At 34.2% G+C, this 17,327-nt stretch overlaps 2 protein-coding genes across 2 annotated transcripts; one reads left to right on the forward strand and one right to left on the reverse strand.

Moving 5' to 3' along the window:
• The first annotated feature begins 6,753 nt into the window (after positions 1–6,753).
• LOC122603351 (probable mitochondrial saccharopine dehydrogenase-like oxidoreductase At5g39410) lies at positions 6,754–8,613 on the forward strand. Its single transcript, XM_043776026.1, has 2 exons — positions 6,754–7,476; positions 7,804–8,613. The coding sequence occupies exons 1-2, from the start codon at positions 6,817–6,819 to the stop codon at positions 8,479–8,481; spliced, it is 1,338 nt and encodes a 445-aa protein (XP_043631961.1). The 5' UTR covers positions 6,754–6,816; the 3' UTR covers positions 8,482–8,613.
• Positions 8,614–10,640: 2,027 nt separating this feature from the next.
• Positions 10,641–13,298, reverse strand: LOC122604742 (ethylene-responsive transcription factor WRI1-like). Its single transcript, XM_043777611.1, has 5 exons — positions 13,004–13,298; positions 12,225–12,313; positions 12,065–12,138; positions 11,846–11,973; positions 10,641–11,155 (listed from the first exon to the last, which is right to left on the reverse strand). Exons 1-5 carry the CDS (start codon positions 13,296–13,298, stop codon positions 10,641–10,643), a joined length of 1,101 nt encoding a protein of 366 aa, XP_043633546.1.
• Between the last annotated feature and the right edge of the window lie 4,029 nt (positions 13,299–17,327).

Consider the following 17,327-nt stretch of genomic DNA (forward strand, 5'->3'; position numbering starts at 1 on the left):
TATCTTTTCTCTCATCTTTTATAGAAATTATATCTCCCATCATTTTAAAAGGTGTTACATGAAAATTAATGTAGAAATGATCTAATAAGCTTTAATAAAACCTTTTCTATATAATGAAGTATTAGAAATGAAAAATGATTAATCATTATAAATACTAGCTTAAAGATCATACAACATAAAAAAATAAAAATAAAGGTAGATATATAGAAAAATGAATAGCGGAGATAAAAAAAATATTTATGAGTAGATTACACGTGTCAAGTTTAAATGATATTAATAGAATTTTTAAGCTATTTTTGAGAAGAATGTTTTGTATTAATAAACTAATTTACACAAAAAACCCTTATCTTAATAAATTACATTTTAATAAAGTATTTTCACAAATATTTTCACCAATACATTTTACATTAACTTATACAAGTATACAACGCGATACCGTCATAACTATCGGTTTCATTGGTTTTATCATCAAACCGTTGTCACCGACACTATCACCGTATTATGCGAACTGAGCTAGTAACATTAAATGGAAACGAAAATGAAGCCCACATTTGAAAAAAAAACGTTTGACTATATCAGACTTTATTTATTTTTACTTAATAGACTTAATAATTATGAATTTAATGCATTCGGTCAAATTTCATGTTTATATTTTTACTTAACTAGATTGGGGCCCGTGCAATGCAGCGGCGGTAACGGCGACAGTGATGGTGTGGTTATTAACGTAAAGTAATTTTATTGCGGTCGGAAATGTGATGAATTGTTTTGTGGGATATGAAAGAGGGGAGGAGGGGGACGAATTTTTAGTTAGGGTTTTTGCAATGTGTTTCTGCGTGAGTAAGAGATAGAGTTTGAATTTTTTTAAAGGCATTTGAGTCACAGTCTATAAAATAGAAATAAGAATGTATTAAGATGAAGGGTAAATGTGTCATTCCAGGTTCTTAAAATTAAGAAGTGAGAAAGAGAGTTTGTTTTATAAAGGAATATAGATACGGAGTAAAAAAAAATCATCAATTAGATATTTTTTACTTAATACATTTAGCACTAATCTGTAACACCCCAAGAATTTTAAGTTAAAAGAAATTAACCCCTTTTTATAGTTTTGACATTAAATTAAGTTCCTAGTATTTCATCTTTGAATGTGGGGTTAATTTAGTTGGAACTTTAACGGATAGCGGGTAAAATACCCACAAATTAAGAGATGGGTCGTGGCAAGCCATGAAGGTGCCAGCCAACTCTCTTTGAATTGAGTCATAATCCACTATTACTCTTTTCTTCCCCCATCATTTTCTTCATGTAATCTCCTCAATTTCATTACAAAATCAAAGTCTAATTCTCTCTAATTCAAAAAGGGAAATCATCCACAATAATCATCACCATCAAATAGTCTTTATTCAAGAATTGAAAGTTAGGGTTTGAGAGGTGTGTGGTGGTGGCCGAATTTCAAGAGGGAAAAGGGAAGAGGAAGGATTTTCCAATTAAGTCTTGAATTTGCTTTTGTTGTGAGGTATTGATTTCCCCTAACCTAACTTTTATATTTCTTTTTGGAATTAGGGTTCATAGAGTGAACCAATTTGGGGATTTTTGATAGAAAATTATATCATGGTGATTTCTCCCCAATTCCTTAGATAACCTAGTCTGTCATTGAGTTATGTGTTAACTTTGACTATGAAAATGATAAGTTCATGTGATAATTTTAGTTCTTGAGAAAAGATGAGTTTTGACTAGATATGGAATTGTTGATGAAAATGGTAGGTTGAACTACCTAGTGTTATTGTTAAAGAAAATGGGACTCAATGACAAATGGGTTGGGTTTTGGGTGTAGGAAGGCTAGTGGTTTAGAATGACTAGGTTGAGCTAGCCAAGTGTGAATATAAGCTTATACTTTGTATGTTGATCATAGGTTGAAGTTGCTTGTGCTTGACCGTTTATTTGAGTTATTGTGCGAGTGCGGAGGAGGTGAGTATATTTGCATACTTTTATGTTTATGTCATTGTCCATGAGTGGAAAGACCACCATGTTGAAGTTGATGTCCATGTGTGGAAAGACCACCATGTTGAAGTTGATGTCCATGTGTGGAAAGACCACCATGTTGAAGTTGATTGTCCATGTGTGGAAAGACCACCATGTTGAAGTTGTGAAACTATATGTGTTTAGGGTGCAAGGTGAGCAAGTAAATATAACATGACGGTGTATAGGTTACTTGTGATAGTCCTTGTACTTTGCCCTCCTTCGTAATAGTAATTGTATGCAATTATATTCACTAAGCCTTGCTTATGTTTTAGTTATTTTACCTTTTTATAGGTAGTTCCGGAAGAAGGAACTAGAATTGTTGATTTGAAAGTGTTGATATAGAGCTTGAAGTGGTAGAAGTTGATTTTGGGAAGCTTGAAGGTAGAATGGCTCTTGATGTAGATAACTAGACATCCCACCTCATCTATGGCTCTTGGTATTGGTTTGGTTGTTTTGAAATGCTTTGGTTTAGTTGGTTTTAAACAGATTTCAGTTTGTAAAGGGGTCATGGTCGAGCTAAAGCTTTTGGAAAGAAAAACGTAATCATTTTGGTTAATTATCCATGTTGTCTTTGACCCAGTTGATGGGTAATGTGGTTTGGTTGATGATAAGATGTTCAAATATGTTGTATAGATGTATTTATCAAGTTAATGTTCAGTTATGGTATTTGCAAAGTTTGGAAATTGTGTTGTCATGTTTTAGCTTTGAGTTCTTGGGCCTGTATGCTGAATTTTGCTGCAGGTTTTGGTCAGAAAGTTCCCACTGCGGCGCAGTGGGAGTACGTCAACCCCACTGCGGCGCAGTGGGGGTATTTTCCCTCGCAAGTCAGAAGAATCCCACTGCAGTTAAAAAAAAAAAAACTTTGCTCATAATTTCAGTTATCGAGTCTTGTTCCTTTCATAATCACTCCACCATCATCATCATTAATTCATAACCGCCGTGATCCTCCTTTTCACCACCATATCTGCCCCAATCTTAGGCCTAGACGCCTTCTTCTCCCGCCAATCACACCATCAACGTCCCACCTTCCTACAAAAAATCCCTTACTACGGGTCCACCACACCCCTACTATCCTTCGTCCATCTCAGACTATTAGGAGCCAGGCGCCATATATATATCACTTTGCTCCAAAACGCCCCGGGACGCCCGAAAACGCCTAGAACATTGCCCCGAAAGGCGTTCTAGAGAGAGAAAGAGGGTGTGGCGTTAAAAAATTGAAGCTCCATTTGAAGAAGAAAAAAGCAGTTGGAAATGTGACCACCTGCAAAAAGTACTCCTTTTATCTTTACTCACCTGCAACAAGTACTCCTTTTGTTTACTTTTTTGTCCTATTTAATATATAATATTATATCTACAAGTAAGGAACGCCTATAGGAAATAGAAGTCTTTGCTCCGTTGAAAAGTGAGAAACTCCTCTTAGCCACGTGTCACTAGGAAAAGTAAAAAACGCTTCATAAGAGGAGCCTTGCTCCGGAAAGCCTCACCGTTCCAATCATACTCATCCGCCCACTGTCTTCCTTCGCCCCAAACTCCGATCACTTCCACGTCATCAGCCCTTCTCTTTCAAACACTAACTATTTTTCTCTCACACACTCTCCATCTATCCACATCTCTCTCTCTCGCGCCTAAATCCCTCACTTCCACCACCATCCAATCACAACTCGCCACGTCGCCTTCCTCTCTCAGATCCCCCCTCATTTCCATCCCTCATTCCTCAATTGATGACGTCATCCGCCATGATTATGATTCCGAAAAACCCCATAATAAAGATACAATCTTTATCTACATTCTGAACTTGGGTTCTCAAGGTAAACCATATGCTTAGAGATATACAGCTAGATACTGGTGAATCATCTGTTGATGTTACTAAATGTTCTGGAAGTATTTACGCCCAAGAAAACCGGTACTTGTGGATCGATTTTAATTATCTGGTGATGGGGGTTTGCCCAAAGGTGAGTTTCATCCTTTAACTGCATTACATGGTAGACCTAAGTCACAAAAAGCTTTACTTGCTGACATTGCTTCTTTGATATATAGTGCTTATAAGGTCCTTTTAGTTTCATCTTTAAGAATCCCTGTTCCTTTCAAGAATTCGTTAGTCGTCCAGTTTATACATATACATGTCCTTGAATATGATTCTAGAGGTTTGGATTTTGGACTAATTGAGAAGAATTTGAAAGATGAGGGTGGGTTGTTGTTTGATGATCAAACTTTGAGTTTTAACAAGTATGATGTTGATACGGGGGAATGTAGCATTTGTTCATTTGTTGTTTCGCTTTCGACTACTTCTTATACGTCTAGGTACTTGTTTGATAACTATACATTGATTGTTAGCGAGTATTTGGATTCTAAACGTATTCACTAGACATTGTCTAAGTCACAAGATGAGATTAAGAGGTTAGCTAAGCTTCCAGAAGATGATTTTGGACGGGTTTTACTGGTTTATCATACTTGGACATACCCCATTTGTCCCGTTTTCAGAGCTTTCTACGTTATCTTTTATACGAAAGGATGCTGCTAGAAGGAATGTTTTGGTAACGTCTTTGAATTACACCATCACAAGTGCGATTGATGTTCTTGAATCCATAGCTGCCCATGGTGGTGAAAAAAAGCTTCTGCCACATAATCAACTTTGGAATGGGTTTATATTACTTGAGGTCTTTTGATCATGACCTGTATATATGCGATCCAAAAGTGACTTAGGTCTACCATGTAATGCAATTAAAGGATGAAACTATAAAGTTAAACGTAAAGTTAAAGAATCCTGCCCTTGATTTAAAATCAATGGTTAAGATTCAAATGTGACTTTTTAATCTTAACCATTGATTTTAATCCTTGATTTTAATCCAATGGTTAGAATCCTCAACTTTACCTTTAAAGTTCATTTTAATCCCAAAAAATAATAATACTTAAAATAAAAAAAACTAGAATATATATCTATAATCTTAATCTTAATATATACTATAAGACATTTGAATTAATAACTTATTAACCAATCAAATCGTTCAATTTTATCAAATTGACTCTCGCTTATGTCATCATTTAGATTAACTATAAATTAAAAATCCTAATAATCATTATCCAAATATATTATTATATTGGTATTTATATTATTTTGTAGAAAAATTCTCATTAATTTACACTTTTTTGTTTTCCATCAATAATTTACAATTTTCAACCCTAAATATTTAATTTATATTTATTTTTTTTTAGCCATCAATTTGAGAATTTTTTTCTTAAATTTTTTAAAAACGTTACAAAAAGTATTTATATTTAATTATTTAAAGTTACAATTGTCATTCAAATCAAAAGTCCTAATTGTTATCAAACAATATGAAAACAATCATAATTGTTATCTAATTATCATAGGAGAGTGATTGAAAATAAACATATTCATGTTATGGGTCGTATCATGATCAAACACATATACTTAAATGTCAAGTACAGGATCACAGGTATGTTTATATTTTAATTCTTAATAATCTTTCATAATAATATCACATTATGAGTACAATTGGTTTCAAAAAGTTATATAATAGAGAAATTATTGTAGCATGTGCCTTGTGGATTGACAACGACAAACAACCCCATCAATATGTATCAGCTAATAATGACAGTGACGAACATGTGGTTATTGTACTACAACTTGCAAAGTATAACACTTAGAACCGTATATTTTCAAAATTATAAGTTTTTATGAATTAAATGTATGAATATCTAATATTAATAATATCGTAAACCCCGTGTCCAGTGTCGGACACGAGTCTAAAATTTATTATAACTAAAAGAGGAGGTTGAGGGTACACTTACACCCCTAATCCTCCTCCTTTAGCCTAATGCTTTTTCTCCTTATTAATCCTCTATTTTTTTTAAATATTTATTTAATAAAAAATGAACGACTTTTATAAAAAAAATCTTATAAGCCAACATATGTTAACCATTATCTACGACTCCGTTTTGTGAATAATTCGAAAAAAAATCAAAACGTTCGAGAATTGTTATGTATTTTTCAAATTATATACTCTAGACTTTTTGTTTCTTTTTTTATTTAACTAAAGTTGAAAAAAAAGAGATAAACTAGAATCAATATTTATATGAAGTTAATATTTATATGTTTCTTCTTTAACTTTCGTATTAATTAAGTTGTAATATTGGTCATATATTTTTGTTTCTCTTCTTATTTAACTAAAGTTGAAAAAAAAGGGTAAACTTGAATCAATATCTATATGGAGTTAATTTTCATATGATTCTTCTTTAGCTTTCATATTCATTAAGTTGTGATATTGTTCATATACTTTTTGTTTCACAATTATTATAAGATTTATATATCTTGAGATTACACATCCATTGAACGGGTCTGAGCATTATTACATGTGTGTATATATAGATATTTAAAAAAAAAAAAAACGAAACATATTTTATAAAAAATTAAAAGTGTATGATTATACCAGTGGCACAACTATTTTTTTAATACTCTTTTATAAAAATTTGAGCTCCCTTTTCTAACGTGTTACATGAAAATTAGCTTGAAATGATCCAATTGTGCTAAAAAATGTCTCCAATAATTTTTTTTAAAAAAATTACCAGTTTACCTTAATAAATTAAAATAATTTAATGGAAACTAAAAATTGAAGCCCGCATGTAAAAAAAACTTTGATTGCAGTCTAACTCTCACCTGCATCATCACCATTCACCAAGCCCCACCACCGTCCCATAAATATATATATCAACTACCACCCACTGATATCAATTCTAACAAAACCCACCATTTTTCATTAGCAAAACCAGTTAAAACAAAAAAGCATGGCAGAAGTCCAACTACCCACATACGACATCGTCATCTTCGGAGCATCTGGTTTCACAGGCAAATACGTTGTTAGAGAAGCCCTTAAATTTCTCAACACCCAAAATTCCCCTCTCAAAACTCTAGCTTTAGCAGGCAGAAATCCATCCAAATTGACCCAAACCCTGAAATGGGCCAACCCATCTTACCCAACTGATATCCCACTCATTACTGCAGACACATCTGACCCACTTTCCCTTTTCCGTATGGCATCTCAAGCTAAGCTTGTTCTCAACTGTGTGGGCCCATTTCGTCTTTATGGTGAACCTGTTGTAAATGCCTGTGTTGAAGCAGGTTGTGATTATTTGGATATTTGTGGTGAACCGGAATTTATGGAAAGAATGGAAGCTGGGTATCATGAGAAAAGTGTTGAGAAAGGGAGTTTGGTGGTTTCTGCTTGTGGGTTTGATTCGGTTCCGGCTGAATTTGGGTTTATGTTTAATTCTAGACAGTTTGTTTCCCCTGCTGTTCCGAATCGGGTTGAGGCTTATTTGAGTCTTGAATCGGATAAAACGATTGTTGGTAACTTTGGGACATTTGAGTCTGCGGTTTTGGGAGTGGCTAATGCTGATAAATTGGCTGCGTTAAGACGGTCTAGACCCAAACGATCTCGACCTTTGGTAAGACTCTTTTTTGGTTGGGTGATTTATACGAAAAAGTATTTAACTTTACTCATTTTTGATATTGTATGTATTGGAATTGAAAAATAAGTTATCCTGTATGTATTCTGCTTATAAAACATGCTATTTTATGTACCTATAATACAATGTGGCAGGCATATATGTTAATACATTGTTGATTTGTCAAATACATATAATAACAGTATTTGAAACGTTGATTAGTGCTAATGTTATAAAGTTGGATACATTTCTGTGTAATTTGCCCTCTTTTTTTCACTTTGTTAATATGATGGATGGATTTCTTTGCTGTGCTCATTTTTTTCTCAGATTCCGGGGCCTGGTCCTGTAAAAGGATCCACTATTGAAAACCAAAAAGAGCTCGGGCTTTGGGCGGTGAAACTACCATCTGCAGATGCTATTGTGGTTAGGAGAACACTGGCAGCCCTTACTGACAACCCTGCTGGTCTTCAGGGTGTCAATGAAGATCCTAAACAGGCAGAGAAACGAGCAGCCTTTTGGGCGACAGTTAAACCTGCTCATTTTGGTGTTAAGATTGCCACCAAGAAGCTTGTGGGTGTCCTTGGCTTCATTCTGGTCGGAATATCAATTGGGCTGCTGGGGAGCTTCTCATTTGGGAGGTGGCTTCTGTTGAAATTCCCTTCGGTTTTCAGTTTTGGGGGGTTTAGGAAGACAGGTCCAACTGAGGAGGAAGTGGCAAGTGCCACTTTCAAGATGTGGTTTGTTGGCGCTGGCTTTAGTGACGCCAGTCTTGCTTCTCGCGGAAATGCACCTGATACAGAGATCATTACGAGAGTGATGGGACCTGAGATCGGGTATTTGACTACTCCCATCATTTTGATTCAGTGTGCTTTGGTTGTTCTGAAGCACCGCCAAGATCTTCCGAAAGGCGGCGTGTATCCTCCCGGCATCGTGTTTGGCCCAACTGATCTTCAAGATCGACTTCAGGAGAATGGAATTTCGTTTGATTTGATTTCAGAAAAATGATACTTTTACAAAAATAGTATGCTCTCTTTTGCCACTTCATCTGTTTTCAATCACTGTTTTCAATTCAATAACATGAGACAATGATGTTACATATTATCAGTTATAATAGTAGATACAAGTATCTTGTGTTGATTCCATTCGCAATGCATACACCTTTTTAGATAATGAGACACAAGACTCATGAAACGATAAAAACCAGGTTAAGATTGTTAGAAAACATACATTTTTTTAGGACATTTGATTGTTTTGCAACATTACATTACACATTACAACAATAGTTGCAGGATTACACGTAAGAGCAATATGTGCTGAGATTATTTACCCTGTGTAAAATTGTTATACTTTCTTGTCATTCAAGGTGGTCATGTGGTCTAAGTGACATAAACATGGCAGCATAATGTTGAAGTCGGGTCGAGTTCCTGGACTGGTTACTCGCTGCTTCCCCCCTTGTCCCAAAAATGTAACACCGCCATGCAAGTTGTATATTAACAGCAGCCCAGGTTCTCCAAATTGATGAATAGTACCTTGCCCTTCTCTTCATCTTTTCATTAACAAAGGTATAACGAAAATGATTTGTGGTGTACCATAAATGGTTTGCATCTAGTGCAAATGCTTCTGTTTCCTTGACACAAGTGAATGTCGCTGTTGAGCGCCGGACCTGTCGATTACGGGCCGGCTTTATCCGGTGATGGGGTTTTGCCAAAAGGTGAGTTTCATCCTTTAACTGCATTGCATGGTAGACCTAAGTCACAAAAAGCTTTACTTGCTGACATTGCTTCTTTGATATATAGTGCTTATAAGGTACTTTTAGTTCCGGCTTTAAGAATCCCTGTTCTGTTCCTTTCGAAAATTCGTTACTTGTGCAGTTTATACATATACATGGCCCAGAATTTGATTCCAGAGGTTTGGATTTTGGACTAATTGAGAAGAATCTGAAAGATGAGCGTGGTTGTTGTTTGATGATAAAAAATTGAGTTTTAACAAGTATGATGTTGATATGGGGGAATGTAGTATTTGTTCGTTTTCTCTTTCGACTACTTCTTATACGTCTAGGTACTTGTTTGATAACTATACATTGATTGTTAGTGACAATTTGGATTCTAAGGGCACGTTTAGATGTGGAAAATTTGGCTTAGGCACCGGTAATCATATCATGTTATATCTGTTGAAATAGGTGTTGAAGTTTAATTGGTTAGCTTCTCGTAGGTTCCAAGGTAGAGAATAAGAGATACCTGTTTCCAAATTTTCTTCCTACAAGCCACAAGGGCTTCGCATGTTCCATTATTAACGTACCTTTCCACTCCCCTATACTTTGATATCCCACTTGAAATTAATCCCAACAGGTGAAAAGGATATTTAGAGACCTTACAATCTTGTTTGTAAAAATGTTGCCTTACCTCCTTAGTTAGTGTCTACATAATTATGACTTTTCCCTATTCTTTGATACCCCACTTGAATATTATCACTCTTCCTTTAAAATGGAACAAGTGAAACAAAAGTAACATTATATGATATTTAGATGCCTTACAATTTTGTTTGTAAAATTCTTACCTACTTTGTTACAGTCTACATGATAATGATTTTCCCCATAATCAGAGACAATAAACTTAAGATGGATTTTGTTTAACTTTAAATACATCGATAAGGAAGATTTTTCGTTGTCACATTTGGACTTTGAAATGCGTTTATATTACCTGAGGTCCTCTGATCATGATCTTTTTGCGATTCACTATGCATCTCGAGATTTTGAGCCATTCCTAGTTTGCTTTGCTGAAATACCATTTTATGTGCATTGTGTGTGTGTTTTCTTTTCGTGTCTCTAGGGATATTCATTGTTCTTATGTATACATACTGGATACTAACCAAAGTTCATTTCATGCTTACAAATTCGTTTGTAAAGCTCTTGCCTGTTTATTATACTTATATTGTGCACCCTTGGTACATATTATGTACACAACTGAGCAGTGTAGTACATAATTTGACCTTGTAACATCTGAAATTAACTATGTTCTTCCTGCAATAGCTCTTCAGTTTTCAGGAAATTTATTTACATAGTTACATGTGAAAGGTAACAAAACCCCCTCATTTTTTTTATAATTGGGGTAGAAGGGACTTAAAATATGTCAAAAAGAACCACATGGTTCAGCAAATACACGTAATCAGAGCTTATAATTTGGGGAGATCATAAATGGGAAAGTAGCATCTGCCTCATAAAATAATCCGGTGTACTCTTCATCATTGACCATTTGTGGTTCTTTCTTCTCTTCTGCATCATCATCTTCGTCGTCACAGCCATTTAGGTTTTTCTGGACGAGATCTCTGAAGATCGATGACTGAAATAGCAGTCCTAGTGCTGTTGGAGATGATTTTTTGCCTGGACTAAACGGAAAGTTGGTTTCAAACATTTCTTGTTTCTGAGGTAAGCTTGCCTTTTCAATTGTAGAGTTACTATAATCCAGGAACGGTGCCTCTGATTCTTCTATATAACCAAAGTTATTAAAAGGTGTAACAGTTAGCTCTGGTTGTGTCTCTGGCTCTTGAAAGGCAGCTGGAGTTTGTGTTCCTGGTTTCAACCATCTGATGTAAGTACTCAAATCGAAATTGGTCACGGCGTTCACCCCTCTGTACTCAATTGCTGCTATATCATAAGCACGAGCCGCCTCTTCTTGGGTGCCTGTACAACGATTTTAGTAATTCATATTTTCCATTTCATATTACAATTGGTCATGGGTGTTTTTCATTTATCATCCTTAGAGGTGGCAAGATGGGTGAATTAGTTGGGTTGGGTAAAGGGAAAAAGCAGGTACTCTCTGAAATGGGTCATTGCTGTTATGGAAAAAAATAAACGGGTCAGGTTAGGTTGACCCATAAACACTAGTTTTCAACTTTTTTTATTACTATCTGATGCACCGAATAAAAAACTTTGTTTTACACCAATAATCCAATTATTTAAGTATATATCATCATCAGAGGTAATGTGAAGAGTGGGTCGGTCGTGTTGGGTATCAGGGAAAAAAGGTTACATGATGAAATGGAGTAGTATCAGTACAGATCAATACAAAGCGGATCCTGTTGAGTTGACCAGCAAACACTTTTTTGCCAAATTTAAAACTTTCTATAGATGTTAAAATGAGATAACTTGTGATTATAAACATTAGTTTGGACAGTAATCTAAATATATAGATATCTAAAAGGGTTTTATTCATTAGGAACGAGCTTTTGGCAAGTTTTTAGGCGTCTGGCAGCCTGTTTGAGACCATACGTTACACAAATTGATCCTTCTATGTAAGTGAACGAGTCAAAAGTTCCACCTCTAATCGTCGTTATAAATTACTTGTGATTTCAGTCTGCTTTGTTAACTTACCATAAGTTCCAAGGTAGAGATACTTGTTTCCAAAAACTCTTCCAATTCGGGCTTCCCATCTTCCGTTGTGGTGGTGCCTTGCCACACCACGATATTTTGAAACTCCTCTTGAAAATCCACTGCTCTTCCTGTAACAACCAACACAAACAAAATGCAAAAACTTGATTTTATAACTAGGGAGGATCTTTGTACAATTTTTATAATTGTAGAAAAACATACCTCCTTAGTGAGGCTAGATATTCTTCCTTTGTTACATTCTGCATTATTTCAATTTCTTTCTCATAATCAGATACCTTCACATACGTTAGAGGTTAATGAGCAAGTAGTTATTTCAAACTGATATGTTAACATTAAAATTGTTAAAGTTTAGTTCCCATACTGGAAAATTAGTGAAAGTTGATGATCCCCAGTACTTGAGGGCAGCTAGATCATATGCTCTGGCTGCCGATTCTTCCTCGTCATAAGCTCCTGAGTCATGATCAAAATAAATATATGAACCTTATGATCTAAAATAGAGGTTCCAAGATAGGCAGGTCGGGCGGGTTATGTAACGGGTCTAAATGGACCTGGGTTGAAATGAGCCAATTTTTACTTTTTAGTATAAGCTGAAAAACATGCTTTCCTGGGTTGACCCACATATTAGAGCTGGCAAGAGAGGCAGGCCAGGGGTTGGCCAACGGGTCAAAATATCTGGGTGGGTTGACCCGGCACCACTTTTTCTCAATTTTTAGAGTATATAGTTAATAAGTTTTGATTACAGTAACTATATTATTACAAAAGTAATCTGTTTATAAATCTGCGAATAAAATGATTTAGTAGGTTTTTTACAATTAGAGTTACAATTTTCAACCTGTTTGATAGTTTACAGTTTTAGCCAAAACATTGTATTTAACCGATTTGACCCGTATGAAATAGAACACACATAATGTCGATCCATTTGTAAGTAAATGGGTCCAATAATCCAGCTTTAATCTAAATTACTAGTGACACTATTGCTGACGGCTTTGCAAAAAGAACTTACCAAGATAGACTGTTTGGTCCAAAGATATCATCCACGGTGCCGATGGAAGTAGGAAAAGGAAAAAACGAAGTTAGAAGATTTCTTCCACAAAAAAGAAATACAAGAAAATAAAGTCTGAAGAGCGTAAATGGAGTTACCTTGTTTTCCTTTCTTTTTCTGTGTAACGTTCCAGGAAAGTTTATCCCACAAATGTGCTTCATATCTGCCTGTCCATCGATGTTTGCTTACACCACGAAACTTAGAACTTCTTTTCACAGTGGATGGTGACGCTTGGTCCGTCTGCTGACTTGTCTGCAACTGTTGACTTTTGCAATCCAATGTAAGATCTCTTCTACGCCTTTTCACACGCCTTGGTTCTGGGGCTTCATTTTCAACCATTTTAATAGACCGACGTAGAGAATTCTCTTCAATCTTTACTGCAATTAATGCCATTATGCTTTCTTATATTTCTTCTATTAAGTTTTTAGGAGTGTTAGTTTTTGTTGATCCAGTGTGGACCCTGCAAGAATGCATGCTGCTACATGTATATGTGTGTGTTTATATATAAAAAGTGTTGCATTATTTGGGCGTGTTATGCTTTCGTCCAACACGATGATTCCAATGAATTGATAGAGCTTTAGACAAAGTTTAGTTGTCACTACTCTGTTCTGGTCATGGAATCATCCTTTGGTTGTATTCTACGTTTCTGATTTTACAACCAATCTGGCCTTTACTGTCAAGGGATATTTTAGTCATCTAGCAAACTATAGTGTTATACTGCATTTTTTAAAGAATGATAAAATGTCATGAAATTTGCACTTGTGTCTCCCTTTGTGTGAAACTACCAAAAGATAATGAAAAATTGAAAAGGAGGGTCTCAGTTTTTGTGAGGTCTAAAGCTAACCTTTAAAATGATGCATTTTCAGATAACGACTTAAAATTACGCAATACTAATTTATTTACTTATTCAAGTTCGTTGTTAGCTTCCAGCATTAAAAACATGAAGTATTGAGATGATGCGTTTCTTTGAACATACATGTAATGTATAAAAAATACGAGGTCACAAAGAATGTTAGAGCTTTATTAGCTTTAGCTCGTGTATACTGACAGTGTTCCTAGTAACTTTTACATGAACATTTTCCTACTATGTTAGAGTTTGCATCTCATGGTGTTCCTTTTCTTTGTCACTTTTATATAACAATAAATAATTAGTCACTGGTCCAGATTGCAACAGCATGAGAGCATCAGATACCTTAACTTCATGGAAATGTCCGTCTATTTAGTTGCAAGTTTTTATATTTTTAACTGTTTACATAAGACCATAAGAGCTTTGTTTGTTTGTTTGTTTCGGACGGTTCAAACAATGGGATCAACAGATTACGTCTGTTTTCTGTTTAAAATAAAGCTTTCAACAAAGACACCCATCATACTGATGCTTCTACTTGGATTTACTTGTTGGTTTTTCTTTCTTTAATATTTATACTTGTGTAGTTGTGTTCCCTTTTTTTGTGATACAGCCATACAGGGATATGAAAATGCGCTTGTTGGAGTTTTCTTGCCCATGTTTTTGTAGTGGGCGTTGGGTAACTGGTTTACCCCACCCCCCTTTCATTTATAGCGACATCTAAAGATAAAGCAAAAAGAAAGGAACTGCTCAGTGCCGTCTTTCGCGGGTTTTGAGCCCCAATACCTCAACGGTACCTAAGTAGAGAGGTTGTTTCCAGTTTCTACCTAAATGGTAGAAAAGGCCCTCCAACCTTTGCATGGGACGAGGATCAAACCCATGACCTCTGTCTCCAAAGGCAAAAATGTTTACCACTGATCCAGCCATGCTGCTTAAATTTAAAGATAAAGCCATAACCATAAAGGTTGGTTTATAGAATAATAACTTTAACCCAAATAGACATTATTTGGTTAGTTGGTCGAATTGTCATTTCTAAAATATTTGATTGCTTATTTTTTAAAATATTTGATTGCTTATTTTTTAATTGTCAAGTATAATGTCATTACTTGAATTTCATTTATAAATTAAACATGAACCAAGGACATTCTTGAAGATTCGAGTGCCTAGGCAAGCATGACGCTTAGCGATTTCAAGCATATAAACCAAGTTTTTATAAACGTCAAAATGCAAAATTTAAAAACAGAAAATGCAAAGAAACTAAAATCAGTAACGCAAAGAAACTAAAATCAGTAACGCAAAAGTAAGATGTTGACTGATGTGATATTGTGGATGATTTGGGAGTCAGAGCCGAGTATAATTAAAACACTAACCTGCCAATTCAGCGACGGAGGGATACTGATTCACATAATACTTTTTTGGAAAAATTGCATATATGTCATTGCTAAGTTAAAAAATATTATATTTATCCAATTAAATTTTGAAATATCATATATGTCATTTTTAATTTATCAATATATCAAATATGTCATTATTAAGTAACAAAATATCATATATGTCATTCCTAATCTATGAATATATCAAATATGTCATTGTTAATTAATAAAAGATCAAATATCTCCAAACAAATTTTAGTCAAAATTAAAACATTAAATATGTCATTGATTCAATATATCAAATATGTCATTGGCATATATCTCTGGTATAGACAATTAAATTAGTTTAATCAAAATTAAAAATTTAAATTTTTTAAAATCATCAATGATAAATTTGAAATTCACGGTTACACCTTTTTTTTTCTTGTTTTTATATTCCGATCGATGTATTTTTTTTTTTTATCTAAGTGTGTAAATTTAATTCAATGTTATCGACATAAATAATTTGATTGATATTATTAAATACGTTATTCAATTGAATCCATGATATATAATTAAGTGTTCTTGCAATCATGGTTTGTAAGTGACTCAACCATATTTGATGTTTTTATTTGTTTGTATGACATTTGATGTAGTAAAAACTCATGAACTAAAAAAAGGGATAAGTGCAAGTTTAAATTTTAATAATAAATTTAATTATTATTTTAATATTTAATTTAAGTTAATTGACTTGTTTGAACATATTTGATATATCATATTGATATGTTAGATATATTTTGAAAATAGTGATAGACATATATAATATCTATAATGAATTTGGGTATGATATTATTTTAGTTAAAATGGTATATTTGATATTTTAGAGTATTAAAAATGGCATACATGATATTTTAAAATTTAATTGGACAAATATGATATTTTGTAATTTAGTAATGGCATATATGAAATTTTTCTCACTTTTTTTTATCCTAACAACAATTTTTCACATAATACTTGATGCACGCATACTCTTTTGTATTATAATGTTAGATTTAAAGTGTTAATATCTTTCATCTCTTTAATCTATATCTAAATCTATATCTATCTATAACATTTTATAAAACAAAGTGGCTTATTCTATTTTAAAAATTCAAGTAATTTAGTAATTTTATACCCAAAATACCCTTATAAATTCTCTTTATTCAGTAATTTTATACCCAAAATACCCTTATAAATTCTCTTTCTTTTTTGGCCTTTTAACAATAATGCAAAAATTGCATTATTAATCATTTATCTTTTAAAATATCTACATTAACCTTTTACATCAATTACATTTACAATAATAATATACACCACTCGACGTCGCTTCCGCCACCACATCGTTGCCGCTACGATCACCGCCGTATTGCGTGAGTACCGGGCTAGTAGTTCAAAATTGAACTAGACTTTAAGCTCACATCACATTTAAACTATTTAGAGATTATATACCTTAAGTTTTTATAATATTGTTTCTTACACCCTTACTCTTTACGGTTTGTCCTTACTTTTTTTTTTTTTACCGTTTTGACTAGAGGTCTTTTGGAAGCAATAGACCTTTTAGGTAGGGACAAGAGTTTCTACGTCGTATATCTCCCATAACACGACTGTAGGGATTGAGTCTTCTTGTTGTTGTCTTTTTTTCCTTATAAAAAATCGATATAAAAAAAATCGATATCAAGATTTTGCCTCTCCACAAAACTGCTCATACCAAATAAATAATTTGCAGATTCGCAAAACAAAAAATGAAATAAAATCTAATCACATGTGACATTTGAACTAATGGGATATCCACCATTGATTTTTCATAAATTTTCTACATTCTAAATACCTTTCCTTTTAAAAAAATTTCAACAAAAAATCCTTCACAAAATCTTTGTATCCGAAATAAATAAAATGTGGATTACAAAAACAAAAACAAAGCCCATATACTATAACCACCGCCAAAGGCCCAAACCATTCCCTCCTACAAGCCCCTCCCATTTCATCAACCTCATCAATTCACCACCAAAATAAAAAGCGGCAAACTTAGAATAGAGCCACTTTGACACCACACCGCACTTGCTGTGCATCCCTCCCTCACTCAATCCAACCCCAACTTCCCTTTCCTATTTCGCGCCATTCCCCAAACTCTACATATATTCCCCCCCCCCCCCCCCCCCCCCCCCCCCTCCTCATTCTCCACTTAGA

This window comes from Erigeron canadensis, chromosome 6 (assembly GCF_010389155.1).
Source record: "Erigeron canadensis isolate Cc75 chromosome 6, C_canadensis_v1, whole genome shotgun sequence".
Classification (NCBI taxonomy): domain Eukaryota; kingdom Viridiplantae; phylum Streptophyta; class Magnoliopsida; order Asterales; family Asteraceae; genus Erigeron; species Erigeron canadensis.